Source organism: Chlamydotis macqueenii, chromosome 6 (genome assembly GCF_036417535.1).
Source record: "Chlamydotis macqueenii isolate bChlMac1 chromosome 6, bChlMac1.mat, whole genome shotgun sequence".
In the NCBI taxonomy this organism is placed as follows: Eukaryota; Metazoa; Chordata; class Aves; order Otidiformes; family Otididae; genus Chlamydotis; species Chlamydotis macqueenii.
Window position 1 is genome coordinate 13764707 of NC_141561.1, and position 24225 is coordinate 13788931.

Here is a 24225-nt window from a genome sequence, read left to right on the forward strand (position 1 = left end):
AGCAGAGTTAGCATCCCCCTTATAACAAAAAAATCCATAGTATTAGAAGTCTTTAATCAATGAGATTTATGAAATTAAAGTACATTTGTCACTGCACTATTAGAAACAGGTATCTACTTTTAAGAGATACTGAAGTAAAGTAGGCTCATATGCCTGACAATGGGAGAAGGATCTTTCCTCTTGAGGGCTGAAACTGCTTAAGGATAAGAGCTATTGTGTTGTTCCATTCCATCGCTGCTGCTCCTGCAAAGTCTCACAGAAGCCAGAAGTACCCTTCCAGGATAAGCAATACTGCCTCAGAATGCAGAAGAAGCTGAAAAAGTTAAGACGATGTGTGCACAAGTACTGGGCTGATGTATGCCAGTTTGGGTTTTGAAACATCTTTGCAACACAGAATTACTTTAAGAAAAGAAAAATTATATGTATGTTTATCTTCAAACAAATCATCCTCGTTTTGAGATGCATCCAATCCATAAAACAAATACTCTGATCACATGAAATCAAAGCTCTTATCTTCAGCTTGTGTCATTTTCCTCAAGCTCCCATTCTACTCAAGATAATAAAAAAAATCAGCCCATTTCAAAAGGTTCAAAAGATGATTCACAAAGATACTGGTTTGCAAGGTTCTGCATTTTGTTAAGGATCGAGGTAAGTCCTTGGCCCCCATGATACCAAGCAAAGGGTTACAAGGAATATTACGGCAAATGAGAAGGACCCAGCTCTCTCTGTGACTTGAAAACGCTGTTCCTGATTTAATCATTTGTTTAGCCCCTGAAGAAATTCTCTTTTGGTTGGCAGTGACTAAGCCTGTTGTCCTCACCTCCCCACACCAGATTCACAGCAACAAATGAGTTGCATCATCACTAACTTGACTGTGAACTTACACTAAAGATACAAGGATGGCAGCTTACTTAAGCGAAGACAAAGAAACAGCCACCGGAATCATGCATAAGCCAGTAAAATCCATTTCCCAGCAAAGGAGAACGTACCACTTCTTGTCTTGCTGGCTGGCTCCTGGGCTCCTTGGCAGGTTTTCGATTTCCACTAAGACTGGGGCAGAAGGAACCGCTGTTAGGACAGGGAGGTTTGGCTTTACATTCCAGCTCTTTGGAGACAGAATATAAACAAATAAGTTATTATACACACATTAATAAAAACATATCACTGCTTCTCCTTAAGCACAAAGGGAAAACAAGGCTTTTGTCTTCCATTACTTCCAGAGCACTAGATACCTATCCCCAGTCTTTCCAGTGCTGCATACAGTACTGGGATCATAATGAATCCAAGGCTACTCAAAGATTTCAGTAAAAAACTATGGCCTGCTGTGTCCTTTTAAAACTCTCGTAATAATGCTTTCCTTCTGCAGGTACCCTTGCAGGAACGATTGGCACCTTTGGGTTGCAGGCCTGTGGACTACCATTTGAAACATAACTGCTCCTGAAAAAAACAACTCCTTTTGCACAGAAGGCAAAAGGCTGGACAGAACAGCAATCTACGAGCAGAGATTGAGTATTTTAATGTTAAAACAAGTCATAGTCCCGTTTCCACCAATATGTGACCCTTTCTGTTACACTCTGCATCTGAAGTGCTTCAGAAAGCGAAACCAACTCTTTCCAATCTCCAAGATCTGTTTTTTGACACTTAGAAACTAAGAGTTACCTTACATGAAAATCTGTATCTATAAATAGTATCATTTCTACAGTACTGGGGCATGGGGTGTCTTCCTCACTCGAGCTAAATTAACCAATTATCTTGCTTGTAAATTAGCAGTCATCTCTTGGCGCACAATTTAGTAGTTAACCATTTGTAACTTTCAGTCAATCACTGCATTTTGAGAACGAATAATGAAATCCTCCAAATCAGTGTAAATACTTGAAAATTGCCTTTAAAAAAGAAAGAGACAGTCCTTACTTGTGATCCATTTGTTTGGTTGATAATAGCATTGTTTGTAGTACTGAAACACAAAAACAATTTAAATCAGAATCAGATCAACAAACTATTTTTGCAGGCTGGCAGAACTGCAGGGATTTTCAGAAAGAAACACAAAGTCTAATAAAGATCTTTCCAAAGTACTTAACTGTTCTCAAATGAAAATTTTAAAACTTACATTTTAGGTCAGTGGCCTCATTCTAGATAACTAAAGGTATCACATTATTTTTTATTTGTTCAAGCTGTCATTTATCTGCAATTCATCTGTTTTTAACTCCTTCTTTCCTAAACCAGTTTGGTTTAGAAGTCTTCCTGATTCAGCAGTAAGGTGGAGCACTTTTAAAGCAAAAATTCTATAGTTTTAGTTAAACATCCAGAAAAAAGTGACACTGTCGAAACCTGACCCACATGCTGTACATACTATGTTTGTTCCGTAACTAGGACTCTTCTGATTTTAAGTTTCAAATCACGAAGTTTATTAAAAAAATTAATGTTTTTCTTCTGCATACAACCTCTAATGGACCGAATTACTGTTTCAGAGTCTTAAAAGCAGCTATTCAAAATTATGTGCACAGTAGCTCAGCACAGCATTAATAATAATTTTATATTATTAAATATTTAATAAATTAAATAAGACCCATATCCCTATTCCTGATGATTTCTGAATCTGCAAGACACATTTCAGATTTGAGAGATTTAAAAGCATTAACACCCTGCACAATAATTATACATTATAAATCTCATGCAAACCAAATTTTATTCCCAGAATTGTAATCTAAAAAATTGTTCCAGTCTCCTATGACCCATTAATCTTTTGATTTACCGTCTGGACAACAGCTATCCAATCTGGTAAGCTGACAATTTAAATGTATTTCCATATCTACTTCAGCAATTCTTTAGAATTATTTTACTTAAATACCATAATGTCAAGACCAAACAAGCTATTCCTTGCCTGTTTCCCAACTTCGCAGCTTCTCTACTGAGAGACTGCGGAGGTTACCACAGCATAGTGCACCTTTAACAGAAATATTAAGGAAAGCCTTCTGGGTAGCACATTCCCCTGCGCTGAGTTAACACACAAGAATGGAACAACATACATCTTTCATGATGCATTTCAATTAGCAACGCTCCAGTGTAGAGTTTCAGAAATGGCATAGATTGCTCTGGAGACTAACATAACAGTGCCACACCTAGGTGCAGATCAGAAGACTGCCGTCTTATCAGGAGAAACTGCACATCCAGTTTCTCTTCCCACTCTCAGAGTGACCTAAGCACCATGAAACTTGGAGAAGGGCATGACAACACAGCATGATGAGAGTACTAATTAATCAGGCAGTCACATTTTGCACGCAGAGGTTCTTTAAGCACTTTAATGACACCAAGTTTTGAAAAGTACTTTCCCATTTTATGAAAAGAAAAGAATATAGAAGGTCACAGAGATTCCCATTAAAGTAACTGCGGCCTTTGTCCCCGCTCTTCCTAGGCTTCTGCCCCTCTCATGCAAGAATCAACCCTGCTGCTACAAACAGAAAACGCATAGCTGCATTAAGCCTGTTGTTTTGAAATGTTATTTTGACATTCCTTACCCAGTTCCTAACTGTCATGATGAGTAGCATCTATGAGTATCTACTTTTTAAAAATGATTTGTTTGCAATGCTCACAAGTTATTAGGGCAAAGCTCAGAAACGAGAGCTGAGTAACTGACTTCCTTCACTACCGGGTAATTCTTTTTAGCCTAATTTCCTCTCTTCCCTTAAGGAGCGGTACAAAAATTTTATGATTCAGATTCATAGAAGTATTTTACATTGTAACAGCAAGTACGAACCTACATGTGCAGACAGAGAACCAAAAGGCCTCCCTCTCAATGTTGGTCATGAATAATTTAGTATAAATATATAAAAATAAATAATTAAGTATATAAAAATAAATGTGAGTATAGTACAGGATACAAAATCATCAAAATATTTCAAACATTTATTTTACCATATTTTTCTTGTCTCCGAATTTCACTTGATTACGTATTTCAGACACGTAGCCAGAGCAGGCAGATCTCAGAAAGGAGAGATCCTCACGTGCTTTTACCTGATCTCTTTACACGGCAGCACACACAACTACAGCTCATACCCAGCAAGAATCAGAGCTAGTCATAAACAAACCTCTTTGCCTGCTAGTAAGCAAGTCCGGCAAAATCTTCAGTGTGACAGCAACACACAAGCTTTGCTTTTAAGTAAAGCAAACAAACACAAAACCCACAGCAAAACCACAGTTAAGAGGTTAACACTGTCTGCATTTAACCAATCTTATAATCTCCTTCTGCAGAAGTATGCTCAAGTACAGGTGGCAAACATCAAAGTGAAATTTAAATACTAGAATGCATCTTACCTTGTTTCTTCAAGTTTACCAGAATGTGCTGCAAAAATAGAAAGTGTTAATTAAAATTTAATTTGTAATTAGGTTATAGTTAAATATTAAGTATACTATTAATAAAAATAGTATAGCACTGCCAAAAAGTAGCACAAGTTGCATATATCCAGTGTACAACGTGTGAGAAATATAACTCTAAATTGGAAAAATAAAATTCAAAAAATCTGAATGGCAAACCAAAGACTCAGATTTAAGGAAGTGTCTGAAAAACAAGCAGGGAAGTCACACTTGACCTGTGCAAGAGTGGGAATAAGAGACAAGGTGAGTATCACACGCTGTCGGGTTGTAACAACAGAGTGCAACTCCTAAGAACAATGAAAAATCTCAGTTACAAAAATTCCAAACTTGATTAATCTGTCACTGTTTCCTGGATTCAAATTTTCCATCTTCATGCAGAGTTTTATTGTGCAATATTTATGCATGTTTTACCTGCTAGGCAAGCCAGAATCACACACTTTGGACGCAATTTTTTTCTGATAAATACATATGGTCTCCCAGAATATATATAGTCTCCCAGATGAGACAAAGAAAATCTCATCTTGAAAATTCAAGAGGAGGGCAAACAGCTACAGAAGAATTCCTACACAGTGCCTTTAAAGGATATGATTACTTGATTCTCACAGTGGATTATAGTTCTCAAAATGGAAGGTCAATAGTTTACCTTTCATTTGTAGTGTTCGTCTTGAATATCTCTTGCTGGGCCTCCTTTCAAAGGATGCTGATCTCCTGGCTTTGTTGGTCTTTGTGGTTTGATACTCTGTTTTCCCACTAACAATGCCATGTAACAGTACAAAATAAAATAAATCACTTAATGACAAAATACTGACACTGTTCATCAAAACACCACATTTCTATTTTCAAATTCTAGCTTAATAATCTGATCTTAGTTCTACTAAAAAAATCCCAAACCTAACGCCTCAGAAGGCCTTTCACAAAAAAAGGGATGGAGTTTTACAAACATCCTAATCTTCACCCCATTCTGCCAAGACAAAAAGCTAAAGCAATGACTCCTTAAACATTAAGTTGCTGAAAAAAGCACATTTGCTCTTTGCATATTTCTGTGGCCATGCCATTTAGGAGAGCTTGCAAATTCCAGGAAAGGTATGTTGCCAAAGAGCATACGGAAAAATGGTAACAGGACTAAAAACCAGCATCTAGATGCTCTTGTTTCCAGGCAAGTCCTCTTTCCCCAAGTTTGGCCAGGCTCTGCCCCCAGGCAGTAGCAGCCTCATGTTTTGCTGACTCCTTGGCATCAATGTACTATATATGCTACGTAAGAACACAAACTTTGAGAAACCTTTGGTTTCCTACTGCACAGATCAGAATCACCTACAGATAATTAAGAAAATGCAGGGCGGAAATCCATATGTTTTAATAAAACCAATAATGCAACTCACTCAGCTTGCAAGTTTCACTGCACTATTATGTCCTAGGTGAATGAACAACAATTTCTCCCCTGTTTCCATGCATGATCCAAGAAAAGCAAGAAAAGCCAGAAGACACGTGCTAAATGACACATGACACTGACCTGTAACGGAACCGGGATCCTAACCGAATGAAGCCTGATCGACTTGAGCTTTTTTGGACAGGACCTCGGAGCCGGAAGAAGGCATGATGTTCCACTGCACATTTCCACAAGTGTTTGCAGGCTTTGGGGTGATCCAGTCTAAAGACAAAAGTGTGTTCCTGCTCCTTTCCCTTAAAGCACACAAAGCACATACTGATGATTTACAAGCAGCTCGAGTAAGTTGAAGCTACAATTCAATGCAAGCTAAATGTTTTTTTTTTTAATGAACACTAAAATGTATGCTTAAAAGAAAATATTTCAGTCAGAAAAAAAAGAGCCTTTTCAGAAACTTTAATGAACAACTGCTCCATCATCTGAAGTTCAAAAGGGCTAGAGCCCATATATTTAACAAGTCAAGCTTCTGAACAACTATAAATTAAAGACATCATTATAATTTGAAGGTACTTCTCAATGAGGCTAACATGGTGTCACCTCTAAATCTGATCTCTTCAAATTACCAGTGTTCACATTTTTACAATCTCAGCTCTGAGCACTTTCTTCCCATGGCAACAATTCCAGCACCTTCTTAAGAAATTCATTTCACTAAATGTGGTACCTGGCCTTTTAAAAATTTCTTGCACAATGCACTTTGTTTCCAAATTATCTGGTCTATACTAGTTTCACAAAGTATTCCCCTTATAAAAACAGAGTAACAAAAAAAAGTAATTGAGCCTATCTATTTTATCCTTAGGTCTTCTCATTCCCTTCCTCTCTCCAAGTCCGAATGAAAAATTTTGCAAGGCAAGCACATAAATTTTCAAAACTTAAATATATACAAAGAGATCAGGAGTATGTGAACTAGTACTGTATAATCAAGACTGAGATGTAACTAAACAGTTATCTACCTGTTCATCATCTTCAACAACAACTAGAGTGAGTTTGTTCTTCTTAAAGTCAAGCCTTGTTATCTTCGGCCTGCAAGATGAACAGAAAAAGCAGGTTATGTCTAACTCTTAAACTCACAGAGAGGTATGTTCAACATACTGGTCCAAGCCTCTCCACCAAATATTTTTTTCTGGTTTTGTGGGTGTTTTAAGTTCATGCAGTAGGGCTTGATGAATCTGTGGATACTAATCCATTACTTCAAAATTTACCACTTAGAAACCTCAAAGATAACAGGTCAGCAACTTCTAAAGAGATAATTCTACCACAGAATTTAAAATAATAATTACTTGAATTGAAATCAAACTCCACTGAAATACTCCTGCTTGCCTACTCTTCCACAAGCCTAGATCAATTTCTATGATGGTTCTGTTTCAGAAAATCCCAGTCAAAGAGAAGAACGTGAGTATGCCATGACACAAAAATGAAACCACTTTGCCCTCTGACTGCCAAAAAAGTACCCAGAATTAATGGTGAAGGGACAAGACACATAGATAACATTTCTGCTACAACATGAGTGTTTTCCAGAGAAGTTTATAAAAGAAAGAAACAACAATAACAAAAAAAATATAGAAAATATATTTTAACACACAATCAGAGAGCTTACCAGAAAAACAAACCAATCTTTGTGTCTCCTTCAAAGACAAGAACTCCTGTAGGTGTTAGTCCCAGGCTGTAATCATTGCCATCTCTTGCCTAATTGCCACAAAATAAAGATTATGTTCATTTTTATGTTTCACCCTTTATCCAAATCACTCCAGTGATTAACGTAGCTTATTTGTCCAGTGTTACAATTCAACACATATCTGCTTATTTTATACAATAAAACTCTCATGTTTCAATGATCTTATGCAATGGATTTTTCTAGTTTGTAGCCCTTCAATATGGCTGACTGAAGCGGACAATTAAAGTTTCTTAATTTTCTGTGTAATAAGGACCTCCTTGTGCAGTTCTCTGCACTTTCTCCACAGGAGATCTATTTTTACTTGTAGTTTTTCAGCTGGTAGCTGACGGGACCCCAGCCAATTTTAATTTAATTACTATGATTTTCACATAGCTCTTAGTCTAAATACAAACTGTAGTACATATTGCCACACCAATCACATTTAACACAGAGCAGATATGTCTGGACTAAAATTACACCTTCTAGAAATGTATACTATGAAGCTGAATGTTGATGCAAAACCAGATCACTTGTTACACAGTTTAGATAAGTACAATATTCCTTCCCTGCCCCCTGCCCTCCCCTCCTCCAAGCAAACCCAGTGTTGAAATGCAGGACAAAGCTAACATTATCATTTCCAAAGGTCACCATTCTGTGGTTAAACATACCTTGACTATGTGCATGTCTACACCATACATTTCCAGCCACTTAGCTTTGTTTAAGTAGTTAGTTTCAGCCTGTGCTGGCGTTTGTCCCCTGAAATAAATTTTTTGCTGTTAGCTAGATGCCTGAGAAAGCACAGAAAGGAAAAACTGGTATATGAGGAAAGAGGAAAAGAAATTCCTGAGAGCTTATGAAAAACCTAAACACTGCTGACATTTGTTTTTTTTTCATGAAGATCAAGGTCAGCTTTTAAGTTTCAGTCTGAAACTGCTGCTGCAAGAACTATTGCATTTCAAGATTCTGCAACCTCATAATTTTACTCATACCTTCGAAAAGCCTGATTTTTCACATTACATTCTCTTACAAAATATGACAGAACCATATTAGAATTATGCTTCTGAACAAGACCACGGAAAAAGTGTCAACAGCATCTTTTTAACACATTCTCTTCACAGAAAAAAGTGCCAACAGCTGGTTAGCATGCACTGGAAGATCTAGTACCTGCATTCCTTCCACTTCTCAAAAATGGCTAGCTCCATCTCTTCAGTCTGAGTGGGAACAAACCTGAACTCAGACACCAGTTCAGGGACGTGCTCAGCAGGATCATAGTCTCCAAGTTCAGCTACAAAAGAACAGCATTGTCAAGTAATGCTCCCAACAAACACAGGAGATATTAACAAGAACTTCTACATACTTTTCTAGTTAATCTAAAATACCAAATTTCTTTTTGTGTTGCTCCCTCTCCTCCAGTCTTCCTCATATTTGAAGCATCACCTTTTTTGACAGGGAAATTATGGACACTGAACAAACCATCACGTTGCCTGCACAAAAGCTTTGCATTACAAAGTGCTATTGATAGATTCCTTAACAAGCTTCCTATAAATGTGAGTTATCAACATCCTTGAAACTCACCTTTTTTCTTTCTTGAAGAAAGTTTTCAACATTTTTGTCACTGAAATCTCTATTGACACGACAGCTGACAGAGGTTAAAGTGGAATTTTGCCTTAAAAATCTCTTGAGATTTGTAAAAAGCAAAACCAGTTCTGATACTTTTCATAAAACTCTCTCTCCATTCTAAAAATCACTTTCTGGTTTTATGACTATAAATCCTTCTGTCTTGCTAAAAATTACTCTGTGTCAGGGCATAATCATGCAGCTGTTATTCTTTGCTCTCCTTTTCATCTAGGAACGTAATAAATGCCCTACTGGGGCAGTCAAATGGCTCATCTAGTCCACTGCTGCATGCTCAAGAGGGGCAATAAGAGATGCTACTTAGAGAGCATACTGGAACATACTAGTCAATGGGTGTGCCACATCAAAAGCACAACCTCCTTTTTTCCACAGATGCTAATGAGTCTGGCTTTTAAAGATTGATGTATGCCTAAAATGCTGAAACTTACAGTTAGAAAGCTTTATAAAAATGTCCTCATTTTCACAGTCACTAAGCATTTGCTCCTCCCACTGATTTCAAGTGGCTTCTTGGTGTTCAGCTCATATCCAAAAAAATTAGGACTAATTCTATAACTTGAAACTTAGGTGTCTGATACAGACCAATAAGTGTTCTGTCTGGAAAAAAAATAAATTAGAAATGTTTGTGTAGGAAAAAAAATAGTAACATCTTTGGGAAGACCTGGAAAAGTCAAATAAATACACATAGTAATCCATAGGTACAAAAACTACATATGATCTAAAAAAATTTGTTTCTTGATTTCTGAACACTGCAAGCATAATAATAGTCTTCTCACTCCCTCCTGCTTCTTCTTTTTTTTTTTTTTAAATGCTGACTGAGGAAGTCTGTAGTTCTATAATAATTTACTCCCACTAAAACGCCTGCCTCTGTTGAAAGGAATGCTGTCAAAGCCAGCTTAGGTTCCAGCTGATTTAAATAAAAGTACACAGCTGTCAGACAGTAAGATTAAAGCCCTGCTAGGGGCCTCATTCTGGAGAGAAGGAAGAAAAGACCAGCAGAAAAAGCAATGGATATATGGCCTAATTAGATCACTTTGTTTTTCCAAAAACTTACCCACTGAACCCGTTATCTTAAGGCTCTAACAATGCTAATATTTTTAACTATGGAATGTATTCTAACTGTTTTCCTTCCACACAAAGAAGCAGGGAAAAAAGGCAGGTGTCTTCACAGTTTAATCCCAACTCTATACCTACACTTGATCAGGGTCACCAGTAGTTCCTGCCTGAAGAACAAACCATGTTTTGGAAAATATCTGTAAGAAAAAACTTCCATGACCTAGTCTGGTTACCTAACACCTGCAAAGTGCAGCAGTGCATTGGTTTGAAAGATGAACGTTACATAGAAAATCCGTGTGGCACAAAGGCATGGCAGATCTCCAAATTCCCTTTCCATCAAGGAGGACTGTATTATCGCTTTACAGCAGAAGTTCTGGGATTTTTTTATAGATTCATAAACTGCGTTAAATGAGCTATATCCTCCAAAAAGGACCGAAAAGCCTACTCTAGCAGACATTTCTAAAACTTCAAGCCTCCTCTCTTCTTTTGGCAGTTCCCCTGCTTGAAACCACAGTAAACTTCACATTTGTTAAGATCACATCCTCATCCAAACAACAGAAGACACTGGTCATGAAAACCAGTGATATACAACCTAGACAAGCAACTGATGGTCAGACCACAGCTCTCAGAAAAGCCATGGATGCTGGAGTCTCAACTGGAATCAAAAATCAAAGACTACTCATAATTAAGAGTCTCAGCATAGTGCTGCATAGCTGAGAAAAAAAAAAAATCACCTCTTTTGATTGAAGAAGGATCTGAAAAAGCAGTAAGTGCAATTCGACCATAAATGCTTAAGTAAAGCATGAGACATGGGGCACTAATGTTTCTACAAATAAGCTGAAGCTAAAAGCTGGGTGGTTTTTATACACAACACTTCTCAATTGAGTGCAGAACCAAAATAATTTTGTATCTAACTTGTACAACAAAGAAAACACATGGCAGAAAGTGCATAATAGAAAAAAGTGAACAGCGTTACTGTATCAAAGCAGTTCAGGAAGAGTGCAGACTTTGTATTTTGTGTGAAAGCGGACAGGTTTGCACACAAGCACCTGAGAAAAGGAGATCAAGGCAAAGCCGTTTATGGTCAGAACCTCCTTGTTCTGTTTCCTGAGTAACTGAGTAATTTTCTGTATATGGTCTCAGCAAAATTACAATCCAAAGGAGCTGTGTTTCACACTGGATTGCTAACATCTGGGCAGAACCTATATTCTGGATATAACGAGAACAACCTGAAAGAGGTAATAAGAGTCTACACAAAGCTGTTCGTGTAACTTCATCCTTTTCTGCTCTATCTACTCACCTTGCATGTTGTAAGCTGCCAACTGCACGGCTGTGTCAAAAGGACATTCCAATCTGCCATAAGAGAAACGCATTGTTAAAACTTTAGCTGACACTATTTAGCAGATAACTCACATGCCTCACTGTGCAAAAGTTTGGGATCAGTAGATTTTCAGCAAATTAACAAGAGCTAAGCACTACATTATTTAAGCATTCCTCTTCTGCTACTCATGCATAGAAAAGTAATACTTTAGAGAAAAAAAAATAACATTACATTACTTAGCAAAACTTATTAATCATTCAAATATAAGTTTAATAAATCCTATGCTAAACACATAGTAGCTGTTTAAAAAGCTTGCAATAAAATATTGCAAATACTTACTTTCCACTAAGAATATCCAGTTTTAGCTGCAGAACAAATAAATACCTGTAAGATTAAATAAGAAAGAAAAGCAATTGATTAATAGCTTTAATGTGTTACTTAGCCAACAGGAAGAAGTTAGAGCCTGACAAATAAAAACATCTCCTACTCTTTACATGGGTTTTCAAGACTGAAGAAACTGCACTGTGATCATTCAAGGTTTTATCAGTTGGGTTTGTATGCTTTGTACATTTAAATTCAAGTAAACTAGAAGTTGTCACAAGCTGAACTTGCATGGAAAAAGAAACAGGATACATAAGGAAGTCTCATTTCTTCTCTTCTGATCCTACCTCGGCACCTTCTGCATTTTCTTCATTATTCATAGACATATCAGTCTTGTAAGAGAATGCATATTTCAAAGTCACTCAAAAATAAATGTTCCTAATATGGATTGCTTAGTTAAAATCTAACCCAGAAAACTGACTGCAAAGTGACCAAAAAAAAAACCCAGTAGGCTGCAGCCTTTTCAACTTGTTTACTCTTCAAAGCCAGCTTTCCTTCACAGCCTTGCTTATTCAGCACTATTCTTGCTTAGAAACTGGGCAAATATTGGATACAAAGCTTCTTTGCTGTGCAACACCAGTCCTTCCAATCCAATACCCACACAGTAGCCCTCTTGCTCCATTATGGTACACAGCCTTCCTTTAACAAGAGCAGTAGTCATCTCATGAACTAAAATGCTGGCATCCGTTATGGTACCCAGTTTGAATTCTACTACAGATGAACAAAAGCCTTAGACACAAAACCAAAGGTGACGCTTCTATTTTAACATGTGTCTATATCTCCTTGTACTCACATACATAGCCACGAAACAGATGCAAGCATTTTTCCTACAGGTCCCTTGGAAATTCACAAATACTTTGCCAAATAATTTATCATCCAAAGCCTTTTGAACACTGGCTCCTACATGGGTAATAAATTTGTTTGGTACTGATTCTAGATACCAAAAGAATGAGCACAGGCCTCCAGCGTATAGTGGGTGTGACCAGTCCGTGCTTATCAACCATACAACACTTGCAAACAATTCCAGGATACTTCCCGTGCTTAGGCTGTGTTATGTGACCTCTGACTGGTGACATCTGACAGGAAGCTGGCAGAACACACGAGCAAGCTGCACCTGTGGAAACTGAAAAGTGGCTCCAGCTGGGTGTCCTGCCAGACAAAGAAAAGGTGGAACCCTCAGAAAGCCCCTGCTAGTGACACCACAGCCCATAGCAGAGCTCCCCTCCACACTGCTGCTTTAAGGCGTAAAATCGTCTCCAGACAGAAGAAAAGCTTGCTGCTTTCCTTTTGTGGGGGATTAGCTAAGCAAACAGACAGGGTTTAAAAGCCCTCATGTTTCAGGTCTGCCATGCTAAAACCTGTATAGCAAGGTCTGACTGGCAGAACTCAGTCAGGATGGATGAAAATGTTTCATAGTGGTAGATAGCTCTGAATTCTGCTTACGGTTACTATTTTTAAAGACGGTTAAATGTTTTTTCAGGAACAGGAATGGGGAGGTAAAACATTCTTCCTAGATTGGCAGGAAAGCATTAAAGAAGAGCAGTTGTAACATTATGTTACCACATGTAAGTATGAAGCTGCATAGAGTACATATGGCTGTAAGGGGTAATGCTACTATAATCTTCCTGGTAGCACTCCTAGGGATTTGGCTAAAGTGCAGATCGAAGATCCACACAAACACAAACTTGAAAAACAAACAAATGCACTTCACAGTCTTACAAATGGCTGAGGGTATGAAACATCTACGGCTATTGAGGAAACATAACTTCATTTTCTCTCCAAAATGTATCATCAGCAGTGGTGACGACCCAAAGAAACACTGCTTTTTACAACAGATTTATACTACTGACAGATGGTAGGTTGTATTCCCTTTCAAAGCACCCCAAGTATGTCTCATTCCAACATGAAATGCAGCATTATGAACAGATTTCTGAAACGCTTTAATCAACAGAAACTGCTGCTCACCTGACGCTACAATCCTACACATACAGTATTGTCAACTCACATCTCAACATGGTAGAAAAAGACTATTTTCCCCAAGCTCTGCAAAGACCACAGAAGTAATGAAATGTTAACTGAACTTATGTTTGCCTTAGAGAAGCTCTAACATGCAATTCAATGCTTTTCTGCCTGAAGAGACAAGAAGAGTGCATACAGGTGAAACTAAATGCAGATTAAAAAGAATAAAGAGGAAAGATGTCTGTGCTCTTCAGCAAAAACCTCTGTCCACTGTGTATAAGCTACTCAAGTCAGTTGCCAGAATTGCCTAACAAAAAACGGTGCATCAAGTGATATAATAAACATATAGATCTCTTTAGATTAGAGCGCATTTATTTTATGAGAGCTACATTAGAAACATTTACAAACAGCCAAGTGAACAAGCAGCTCTAAGGAATTCTGCAAAATATCACACAATTGTTTAAACAAATACCACAAGAACATTTTCCTGGCCTTATTTTGGTACCCCTCTCACATAAAATCCCTCTTACCTCGTTAGCTCTTCACGTAGATTGTTGGGCTCTGATGAGTAAAACTTCACACGGAAATGCAGACAATACGGTGGGCCAACTGCAAAGCAGAATTCATTCAAGACAGTGGTAACAGTTGTTGGATGAGATATCTTTTTTTTTTTTTTTTTTTTTTTACACAGAATCACATCACAAAACTTGACTGAAATTGGGTCTGTCCTACCACAAGGTCTTAAGGCAAAAATTCCATTGTGACAGGGAAATGCATGAAAAACATTATGGTGAAAGGACACTTAAACATACGCACAAAATAGTTTTATACGTTACAAGTCAATCCAACAGTCATATCACATTAAGTTGATTTATCTTGCCAAGAGCACGTGAATCTAGGTTAATCCCTATATTTAAGGGCTCTAACCACCACCAAGAATGCTGTCCATCTTGGCTCTGCAGCTGACCAAGTTGACCAGGCACTCTGCTGGTCTCTTTAACGCCTTCCCAAGGCTCTGGGAAATACCCACTGCTGACAACTCAGGCTCCTTTATTCCACAGAAGTTCAGGCATATTTTAGGGGGATTTAACAGACCCTTCTGTAGAAGGATCATCTTTTCTGGAAACTAAAGAGTTAATTCAGGAAATGGATGGATTAACAGTTCTTTAAAAATGTGCAGCACTCTGATGATTCCTGCATCTGACAGGAGGAATTTTCTCTTTCGGTGCTTCCAAACCCTCTGTTGTATTAACTAAGCACCACAAATCCCTGAAGACTTCCCACAGTGGAGAGCAAGGAAGCTGCTAAACAAAAATCGGCTGATGTCACAGTTTACCCAAGCATGCACCACTGAAACAACGAGGCCACACTAAACCCCTATGCAGCAGGTAGGGACTTGGTGGACCCAACACAGATTTGGGTATTCAGGACTGCCCCAAGGGATGGAGGCTCCAAGACAAGTTTTCCTACAGTCAGGATAACTATCTATAACACTAAAGCATCCTCAGCTGCCTTGACTCCATTTAAACTATAATTAATGAGCCTCTAACACGTTTAATTAAGGACATTATATTAAAGTAATAGGAGCTACAGAGGGAAGAGGTCATTAAACAATCAGCAGCACCATGCTGGGTTTTTGTCAGCAGGTCTTGTCACCCCCCACAGAACACCGGCCCCCAACACCCGTTGCAACTCGCTGCCTCCTGTATGTTCAATATGACATCCCAAGAGAAAACAGAAAGGACACTTACTTTTAACTTGTTTTTTAATGCTTTTTGTGTTGTCCAACCAATGCTGAAAAATAAATTACTTTCATTGAATTATGAATAAAGAAATCTCACAGAAAGAATAAAAAAGGAAAAAAAAACACCTATTCAATAGCAAAGACCATCTTGGAATAACAAGTAGTTTGTTAAAACAATCTAATCCAAATCTTTCTCAATTCACAGCACTCTCAGTGCTCTTTGAAGACCCTTTCACTCAAAGTTTGTAATGCAAAATGTCAGTTTTGAACATCCTGTTGTGCCTTATTTCAAGTCAATCTTCAAGAAAGCATTATCTACTAAAAATAAAAAAAAAAAAGTACTGACAAACCACTTTAATTACTAAAATTTTCACTGTGCCCAAACAAACAAGAACTTAATTCACACATCAGTAGGTCAGCCAGTGACAATCTGCCAGAGAGGCACAAATCATAGCTGGAGACTCTGGCACTTAAGCTGTTTGTAATGTTCACTCGGGGTAGAAGGGGAGACACAAAATAAATATTGTTGGCTTTCAGGCATTTTCTTTGGATGACTCAAGTGTAGCAACACTAAGACCGTCTACATCTGAACATAAGGGTCAGCTACACCAAATTCTCCAAAATCTACTAACAGGTGACATTTCAGCAGGTGTCATATGGGAGGACAGAAGTTATGCCTCACCTACTAATGCTAATTATAAACTACATACTAGATGTGAAGACAAACTAATGACTTCACTTGTACTGCATACCACAGCATGTGAAAAAGAAGCTACAGATGGGAGGTGGATAGAAACACCTACACATATACGCTGCGCTCCCTGAAATAACTACATACAATCCAACTGCTGAAGAGTTTATACCAGAAATGAAAGATAAAGCTGGAAAGCTAACATACAGCTAGCAGTAGAAACCTACTTCCAAGTGCTGCACATAGCAAACAGCTCCCTCCTCCAAAGGAGGTGACTCAGTTGAACAGTCAACACGGCACCCTCTTCAACATAATTGCACTGACACAGCCAGAGAAAACTGCCTAGCACACCGTGTCCTGCATGGTTCACAGTACCCAGGTAACACCACCTCATTTGATCAATCCCAAACTTCACCTTGCAACTAATACAGATGAATTATATACTTAGCAACACTCCTTTTGTTAAACTGCCTGCCATGAAGTTCACAGCGGGCCCCATGGAGGACAGAAAAGCAGCACGGATATGAGAAAGAACCAGTATTTTCAGGTTGCAATGCCAAGTGCAAACACATTCCTTCTTCGGTGCAGCCCTGCCTTCTGCAGAGAGTGCGTAAAGTCAGCCTGTAATACAGCCAGGACATGCAGTGATTGATGTATTGCCGCAGATCAGAATAACTGCACCATTGACTGCTGCTGTGCACACAGCTGAAAACGCTCTCAGTACCTACTAAAACAAAGTAGCTACAGAAAGCTATCTGAAATGTATCTAACACATTTTTTAAATAAAGCAGGAAGCTCAAGGAAAAATGAAACAAATATTTATGTCAACTTTGCTTACACTACTGGTGAAACAGAGTTGAGCAATTTTTTTTGTCTGTTTCTTTAACAGAATGATATAACCTCTCTTCCTATTCCATAAACTCACTTGCCTTAAGAGATAATTTTGCCCCTTCCTCCACCATAAAAATATACCCACGTGGAGGCTTGCAGGTGATTTAGATACAGGAATGGCAAAGAGAGCCATTTCTAGGCTGCAGGACTGACTGTGCACGCCTGTTTCATCTCCCTCCTGTTTTCTCTCATCTCCTCCACATTCCACGGGAAGGCAACTGAGAGGCCCGCGACAGGCACTGATAGTGTTTTACTCTGCTCGGCTCTTACTGCCGCTGCCCACCGGAGCTCCGCCTGAACTGTAAGGGCATGCGTGGAAGAAGGGAAACAGAACTGCTTCTAAATGGAAGAGGGGGAAAAAAAAAGCCAAACCAAAAAACCCCTAAAACCAACACATGCATGGACAAACAGACGTCAGGAAACTTAAGATTTATTCCAAATGATTAAAATGGAATTCCAGTGGATCTGGCAAAAAGTTTACATTTTGATGAGAGTTTGCTCAGCACAGCCTACTGCTGAAATCCAGAGATAAAGTTTGCTAAACAAAAAACAATATGAACAACAAACTGCACAGCGTACTGCAAGTCCTTACTAAAACAGTTTGCTGCTTCAGAAATTTAAAAAACAAAACAAAACACACACACAAAAAAAACCCCAAACCCAGCAACATTTCAAGGAGGACAGTAAACACGGCTTTTTCTTTTTTAGTATGATGGTGAGGCTAAAACTAGTCCCAAACTTTATGGAACTAACGGGTATATACTTAATGCAATGCTACACAAATAATTTTCAGCATTAAGCACTACATAAGATAAAACTGCCAGAGAAACAAACCAATGTGTTGTATGATTCCATTAGGAACAGCAAGTATTTGATGCCTACAACTTGTGCATTAGAATTAGAAATTTGCCACGTATTAGATGTTCAATGCCTCCTTACTAGAGACATCTCTCCAGCATCGCCAGAGGAAAAGCCACGTAGTCCAATAAGTTAATGGCAATCTTCATCTTTTGTGTCACTGGACATGCTGCACTGTTCATTGTCAGCCTGAATCAAAGTTACTCAAATTAACAATAGCCTCCCTCGTCTGCTAGACCAATGCTGATAGATGGTGGACAATCTTGCAGATAACTCCTTTTGTCATCTCCTGCCTCTTACCTGGGCAAGGGTGGGGCGGGGGGGGAATGATGATTTATTCCTAACCATCAGACTAGCAATGAACACAGAAATCACAGGAAAATAACAATTCTTTCACTTCACTTATTGTTTCAAAAACTTATTTAAAGAAGTTAGTATTTGAATCCTAAAATAAAAAATGTCAGGAAGAGTTTGCATCACTTGGGTTCCCCCCGCTCCTCAGTACATCATAAACTCATACATCAAAGTACTAGTCACTTTAGCAGCTCAAAAAAAGAAAAAAGCTATCCTTCAGTTGTTCAAAATGAATCTACTGAAAACTGATTTGTAGTTAAAACAAGCAGGGAATTTATCAATTTTTTTTTATTTAACTACATGTTGCTACTTTGTCAGTGTTTTTATATCATCAGATGCAACTACCTAGTATGGCAATATACTGAGATTTAAATTGGGCAGCAGAAAGCTTATCTCCCTCAGAGCCAGCAGACAATTCTGTCCACAGTAAGGGACTGGATTCTTACACTGTTTACTTGACAGGTCTCCTGAATAATCTTTGACAAGTCACTTGATTAGTGTCTGTCTTTGTTTCCAGCTACAGATTGGGTTTCTGCTAGAATGTGCTAGCTCCTCTTTGCAAGGACATCCGCCATCACAACAGTTCTTCATTTCTTAAAGCAATTATCTCTGGCTGTTGTGTTCAGGTCTTCTGGCAAAATGCAGTCTTCTCTGCTTCCTTATACAGAGTGTATCATTAAAGTTCAGTTTAAACAGATTGTTATCTCTACTCTGCCTCTTTTCAGTCACACGTAGTTAAGAAAAGGAAGCAAACTAAGCTCGAAATCGCTTGTACCTGGTAGATTGTTCGGTATCAAACACTCGATCAGTGCTGTCTGGACTCCAGTAACAACTTGTTGGACAAAAGCAAGCCATGAGCCATTACTGAAGCAGAAAAGATTAACTTATTTGCCCAATTCAGGATGAAATGATGTTATTTGCTGATAGAATAGTAAGAGAAAAAAGTTTACCATACAGATAGTTTCACTAGTTATAACTAACTGCTGTGAACTCTTACGAGATCCTAGAGGCACACGGAAATACTTCAGAAGCCACATAGCAAAAATTGAGTTAGGATACGTAAAATGTACAGATTACTTTTTCCTGAAGCAAAAAAAAGATAAATGCAATGGAGTCATCCACTATCAATAGTCAACACCCTAGACTGCACATGCTTAACACAGCTAACATGATTTTTACAAATATAAAATGATATGCAATGGGCTGTTTTCTAATTTCTGTTGGTAGGAGGTATGAACAGTTCTGAATGACATCCCTCTCTTAGTGCAATGGTCTTTTTCATCTTAGAGTTAAACGTCTCTGTTCTGCAAGAGTTTTAAGACCACTTTCACTGCTGGGAACTGCAGCCCAGCAGCAGCTAATCCCGCTAGCCATTAAGTTTGCTTCAGACAAATTTGCTTTGCTGAAGATAAATTATTTTCTCTGAAGAGAACGTCCTCTACAATTACAAGCTAAGCATAAGACTTGATCACAGTAATTTTGCAAAGATGATATCAGGTGCTTTGGGGTGGATAATACTGTGTCCAAAGTTGTCAGCTTCTTTCAAAGATTCAAGCTTGGGGAGTTTTTTGCCATTGTACAAAGCTGTAACAATTAAGATGTCATCTTCAAATTGTTCTAGATACAGACACTCACAGAAATAAAGCAATATATGTCATTGCCTCCATTTTGTATGCTGACCTCAAACAATTCAGGTATTTAGCTAAGCAGCAACTGTCTGTGCTTCCACTCTGCCACCCTAATAATTAAATAATTCTGAAGTGGACTTGAAATGCAGAAGCAACTAGCTCATACATCTAACAAATAAGATTGACATATACGGTATGAAAACTCAGATCTCATTCTACCTATGGGTGTTGGGATAAGTGAATATAGGTTTAAGTTACAGGGATGCAGGAAAGACATAGAAATCCACTCCTTGTCTAACGCCTCACTTAACTCGCAGCTATTCTCGTGGGCAGGATTAACTACTCGGCTACAAGAAGTACCTATATAAAACTGCACAGCCCAAAAGTTAAAGAACTATGGTTGCTTCTGACAAACAATGCTCTGCTTCTGTTTTCAAAAGCAGTTAGATTTTTACAAACACACAACAAACTTCACAAACACACTCAGGACCCTCTACTCAAACTGTGTGGTACATGCACACCCACCTATAACCTCCCAAAAATTTCTAGTTGCAGGTCTGAGTCACAACTGATTTGAGCAAATCAAAGGTATATCGCTCTTGCCAAGATTACATCCCAAGCAGACATTAACAAGATGTCTTTTGCTGATGAGAAAGTTGATGGCATGGCAAAGGAAAACTTTCTCCCCTCTGTAGAGCAACAAAGGGCCAAGCATACACTCTAGTTTTTCCCGTTCCTCTATGCATCAGCAGCATCAAGAATTTCTACAGGATGCGCCAGGCTCTGGGGTGCTACTGGACCAGCCTGCCTAAAGACAACAGAAAGCGTGACAGGAACAAGTGGAAGACAAGAAAGGAAGAGACAACAGTGTTTGCAGTATGTTAGAGTGCTTGAGGTGGAATTAAACTTGGGGTGACTTAAACTAACACACCAGAGAGCTTCTGCACAAAACTTAACCCAAGAAAGGCAGCTTTCTTACAGCATTTTTGTCAGTATTATGATTTAACTTTTACACTGTTGCCTAAAAAACAGCAACAAAAAAGCACTGCTACTCACCGCCACTTGTGCAGAATCCATGAACCTTAATCCAAAGTAGTCGCTCTCTATAAGGTCCAGATGGTACATGATCTGTTCAAACAGGAGCTGGCCTTTGGCTTTTTTCTGAAAATATAAAATAATTTAGTACTTAGCAGGCAGATTTATTGTAGCACCTACCTTCTTCTAGGCATACTTCATACTGTAATTCCAAAAGTAAGGCAATTCTAAAATTAAGTTTCTGAAAATATAACATGGAAGTTATTTCTTTCTCTTACATTTTTTGATGGCTGTTGTTCTTAAAGGCAAATGTACACCCCAGAAGAAGCACACATAGTATCCTTAAAGGACTTGCATAATCTCCTTTTTTTGGAAAATGTCAACACTGACTTACACAACAAGAGCGTTAAAACGTCATTTTATCATTGGTCCCTTTTAGGCTTTCCTTACTCACTGAAGTTCAATAGAAATGAAAATATAGCTAGTACAATTGCAATAGCTAATGCACTAGAGAATTTCCAGGGCAAAGTACAGCAAATTGCTTACTAAATTACTACTGTTTGATATCTAGGGAATTCACCAGTTTTGAAGCAGCTAGCAAAGCATACTGAATTAGGAGACAGCATTCCGTTAGCAAGCGCTTTCAACAACTGCTAGGGAACAGCGAGGCAAGCAACTTTAACAAATAATACTTCGATAACACATTTACAAAAGTAAGTTCATAAAACTCACTTGTAGGTGCAAAAAGCCACTGCATATGCTCATACATAATTTATTAAAACAACTTAGCTCTAGCCCCAAGTAAACATCATTTTTACAGTGATGATCTAAAAAATTAAACAGTTGTTTTTAAAGAGAAGGCATGTAAACAGCACTGGGCAGTTTCTACACAGCATACGGTTTTCATGCTATGAACTCCTTTATAATAACACACTGAAAGAAAAGCTTAACAGTAATATCTGAGATGCATAAATGTAATAAAAATACATTAATAAATTTGTAGGTACAGGTCACAGTGTAGAAAATAAATATTTTTAAATGCAAAGACATGCAGAGAGGATTTACGTTTACTCTGCAAGTAGTTTAAGGATTTCTCTATTTCCATAATGCTATCATCTTGGATCATTTATCTTAATATTTATACATTCACAACTTCAGAAATGGGCTAACTTTCTAAGCATATTTTTAGTAAGCTACTAATTAGCAGATTTAGTCCACCTCTCAAAATTCTAGGACAGCCAGAATTCTTATTGTCAGGAATATCTGGTTTAATCACCCAGCAACATCCATGTAAGTAAGGCAGCATGCATATTTTTTGCCACCTTCCTCTACCCTGATCTTCAAATATTTTATATTCAACTTTGCAATCATAATCATTAGTTTACTTGATTCGTTAGTTAAACCCAACATGACATTTCTTAGCTCAAAGCAAAATCCCAGAAAAGTCTGTAAACTGAACCTGCCTAAGCAAGGTCTTCCAGTTATTTATTTCTGAGTACTGGGAGAGGTAGGGGGAACGGAAGGCAATTAGACCCGCAGGCAACTTCACATACACACAGCGTTTACAAAACACTGTATAATGAAAATGCTGAGATGTAGACCTCATCAAACTCGTTCAGGGCAAACTTTTCTGCTCATTTCAAGAAAAAGTACTTCTCAGGCAACAGCAGATTTATTAAACACCAGCAAGACTCTCCTAACAGAAGCCTTGAGGCAAATCGCCTACATATAAACCCACACATTTCTTTCACTATTTGAGTCTGTAGCCTCTTTCTTGAAAGAGAAAGGCATTGAACTGTTGATATTTTCTCTCAGCACTGGATATCTTCTGCTTAAACAGTAAGATATACTAATAGAAGTGAAATCAATTCAGCATTTGTAACAGCAAAACTAGAAAAAAAATGTGTGATTCTGCATGAAGCTTTCTGCAGTTCATCTAAAACCAGAGGAAAATCTCCCATAATTGAGCAGAACATTTTAAATCCTTCTCGATTCTTCAGTAAGTCATCTTTTACAACTGTAATTAATCAGTTATCTTAGCCAAATTCCCTCCTGGGGACAGGCAATGGAGCACTTTAACTTGAGCCCGGAATTACTATACATACTATTTCAGACCACCAACAACCAACACTTATTAATGTTCAAAATTCTGCAGTGTCAAATTAGTTTCAGAGTGTGTTCACCATTTCGGTAATCTCAGCAAATGACTCAAAGATTTAGCAGACCCAGAATGACTAACGTGGGAGAAAGTCCCTGAAGACTAGGACTCGAGCAGCTGTGGAAAGATCTGCAGGGCTACTGGTTGTTTTCTGACCTAGATCACCAACGCTGTCAACATGGAATTAATTGCGCAGTACTCTGTATATGACTTAAACCATCAGTGGCTGTACTTGGTGCGAGTTAGCAAAACTGTCACACATGCTTTGACGTTAAATTCAAACTCTTTTTTAAAACCTTACTAAAGTCCTTCCTCTTTATATTTAAACAAACAGTAACAAAAATATTATTGCTTTGTAACTGGGCAATTTTTATGAACCAAAATTAATTTATTTGTATTCAATAAAACTGTCATCTCAAGTGCTTTCGAAAGACTTAGCAAAGACACACTTTTATTACGTTTTCTGGTGAAAAACTAGCCAACTCTTGAACAGCAACATTCAATTTAAATGACATTTTTATCCTGCAGCTAGCCTATGCCTTCGCCCCATCCCCCCCCCTTTTTTTTTTTCTTTCCTTGCAGCAGAGCCCAGGTTTCTCTCAAAGCACAAATATTTTCAAGCTGCTTAATGGTTACCGAGGAGCTGTTAATGACTCCACTCACAAGCAGTCCAGCCAACGGCTGGTCCTCCCTTCAGGGCACAAACCAAACTCCTCTCGGGTTTGTAATTCTGTAAAACACGACTACTTGATTTACACAGTTTGCTATACTCTGTAGGAAGCAACAGCAGACATCTCACAGCAGGAGAATCAACAACTGAACTGGGAAACTGAAATAAAACATAACATTTCTCCAGGGCAGGTCATCTATGGTGACCTTGGGTGGTTTTGCCATACTTTGGAGTGAGATAAAAGCATCTTTTGATCGCTTCGGTATGAATCGTGTCCCCGAACGGAAGGGATGCTCCCAACTATGTCCTAATGACATCTCATGCTGTTCTTAATAACTGCAATTGCTGGCTGAGTAGGTGCTGGAAACGCTGGACTTAACC

The 24225-nt window shown here is 38.3% G+C and overlaps 1 protein-coding gene across 3 annotated transcripts in view; it reads right to left on the reverse strand.

Annotated features, from left to right (window-relative positions):
* The window catches only part of EPB41L5 (erythrocyte membrane protein band 4.1 like 5), a 58078-nt gene that overhangs the window by 25291 nt on the left and 8562 nt on the right, over positions 1 to 24225 (reverse strand). For all 3 annotated transcript variants that reach the window (XR_015258896.1, XM_086750672.1, XM_086750671.1), the window contains exons 3-16: positions 21038 to 21142; positions 15567 to 15609; positions 14346 to 14424; positions 11815 to 11859; positions 11455 to 11507; positions 8631 to 8751; positions 8135 to 8222; positions 7410 to 7498; positions 6766 to 6835; positions 5882 to 6051; positions 5015 to 5121; positions 4312 to 4339; positions 1912 to 1954; positions 990 to 1105 (exon numbers count right to left, since the gene is read on the reverse strand). Coding sequence is in view for 2 of the 3 variants with exons in the window: in XM_086750672.1 (XP_086606798.1) it covers positions 990 to 1105; positions 1912 to 1954; positions 4312 to 4339; positions 5015 to 5121; positions 5882 to 6051; positions 6766 to 6835; positions 7410 to 7498; positions 8135 to 8222; positions 8631 to 8751; positions 11455 to 11507; positions 11815 to 11859; positions 14346 to 14424; positions 15567 to 15609; positions 21038 to 21142 (1157 nt within the window). In the remaining variant the exon portion in view is untranslated. The remainder of the gene's footprint in view (positions 1 to 989; positions 1106 to 1911; positions 1955 to 4311; positions 4340 to 5014; positions 5122 to 5881; positions 6052 to 6765; positions 6836 to 7409; positions 7499 to 8134; positions 8223 to 8630; positions 8752 to 11454; positions 11508 to 11814; positions 11860 to 14345; positions 14425 to 15566; positions 15610 to 21037; positions 21143 to 24225) is intronic.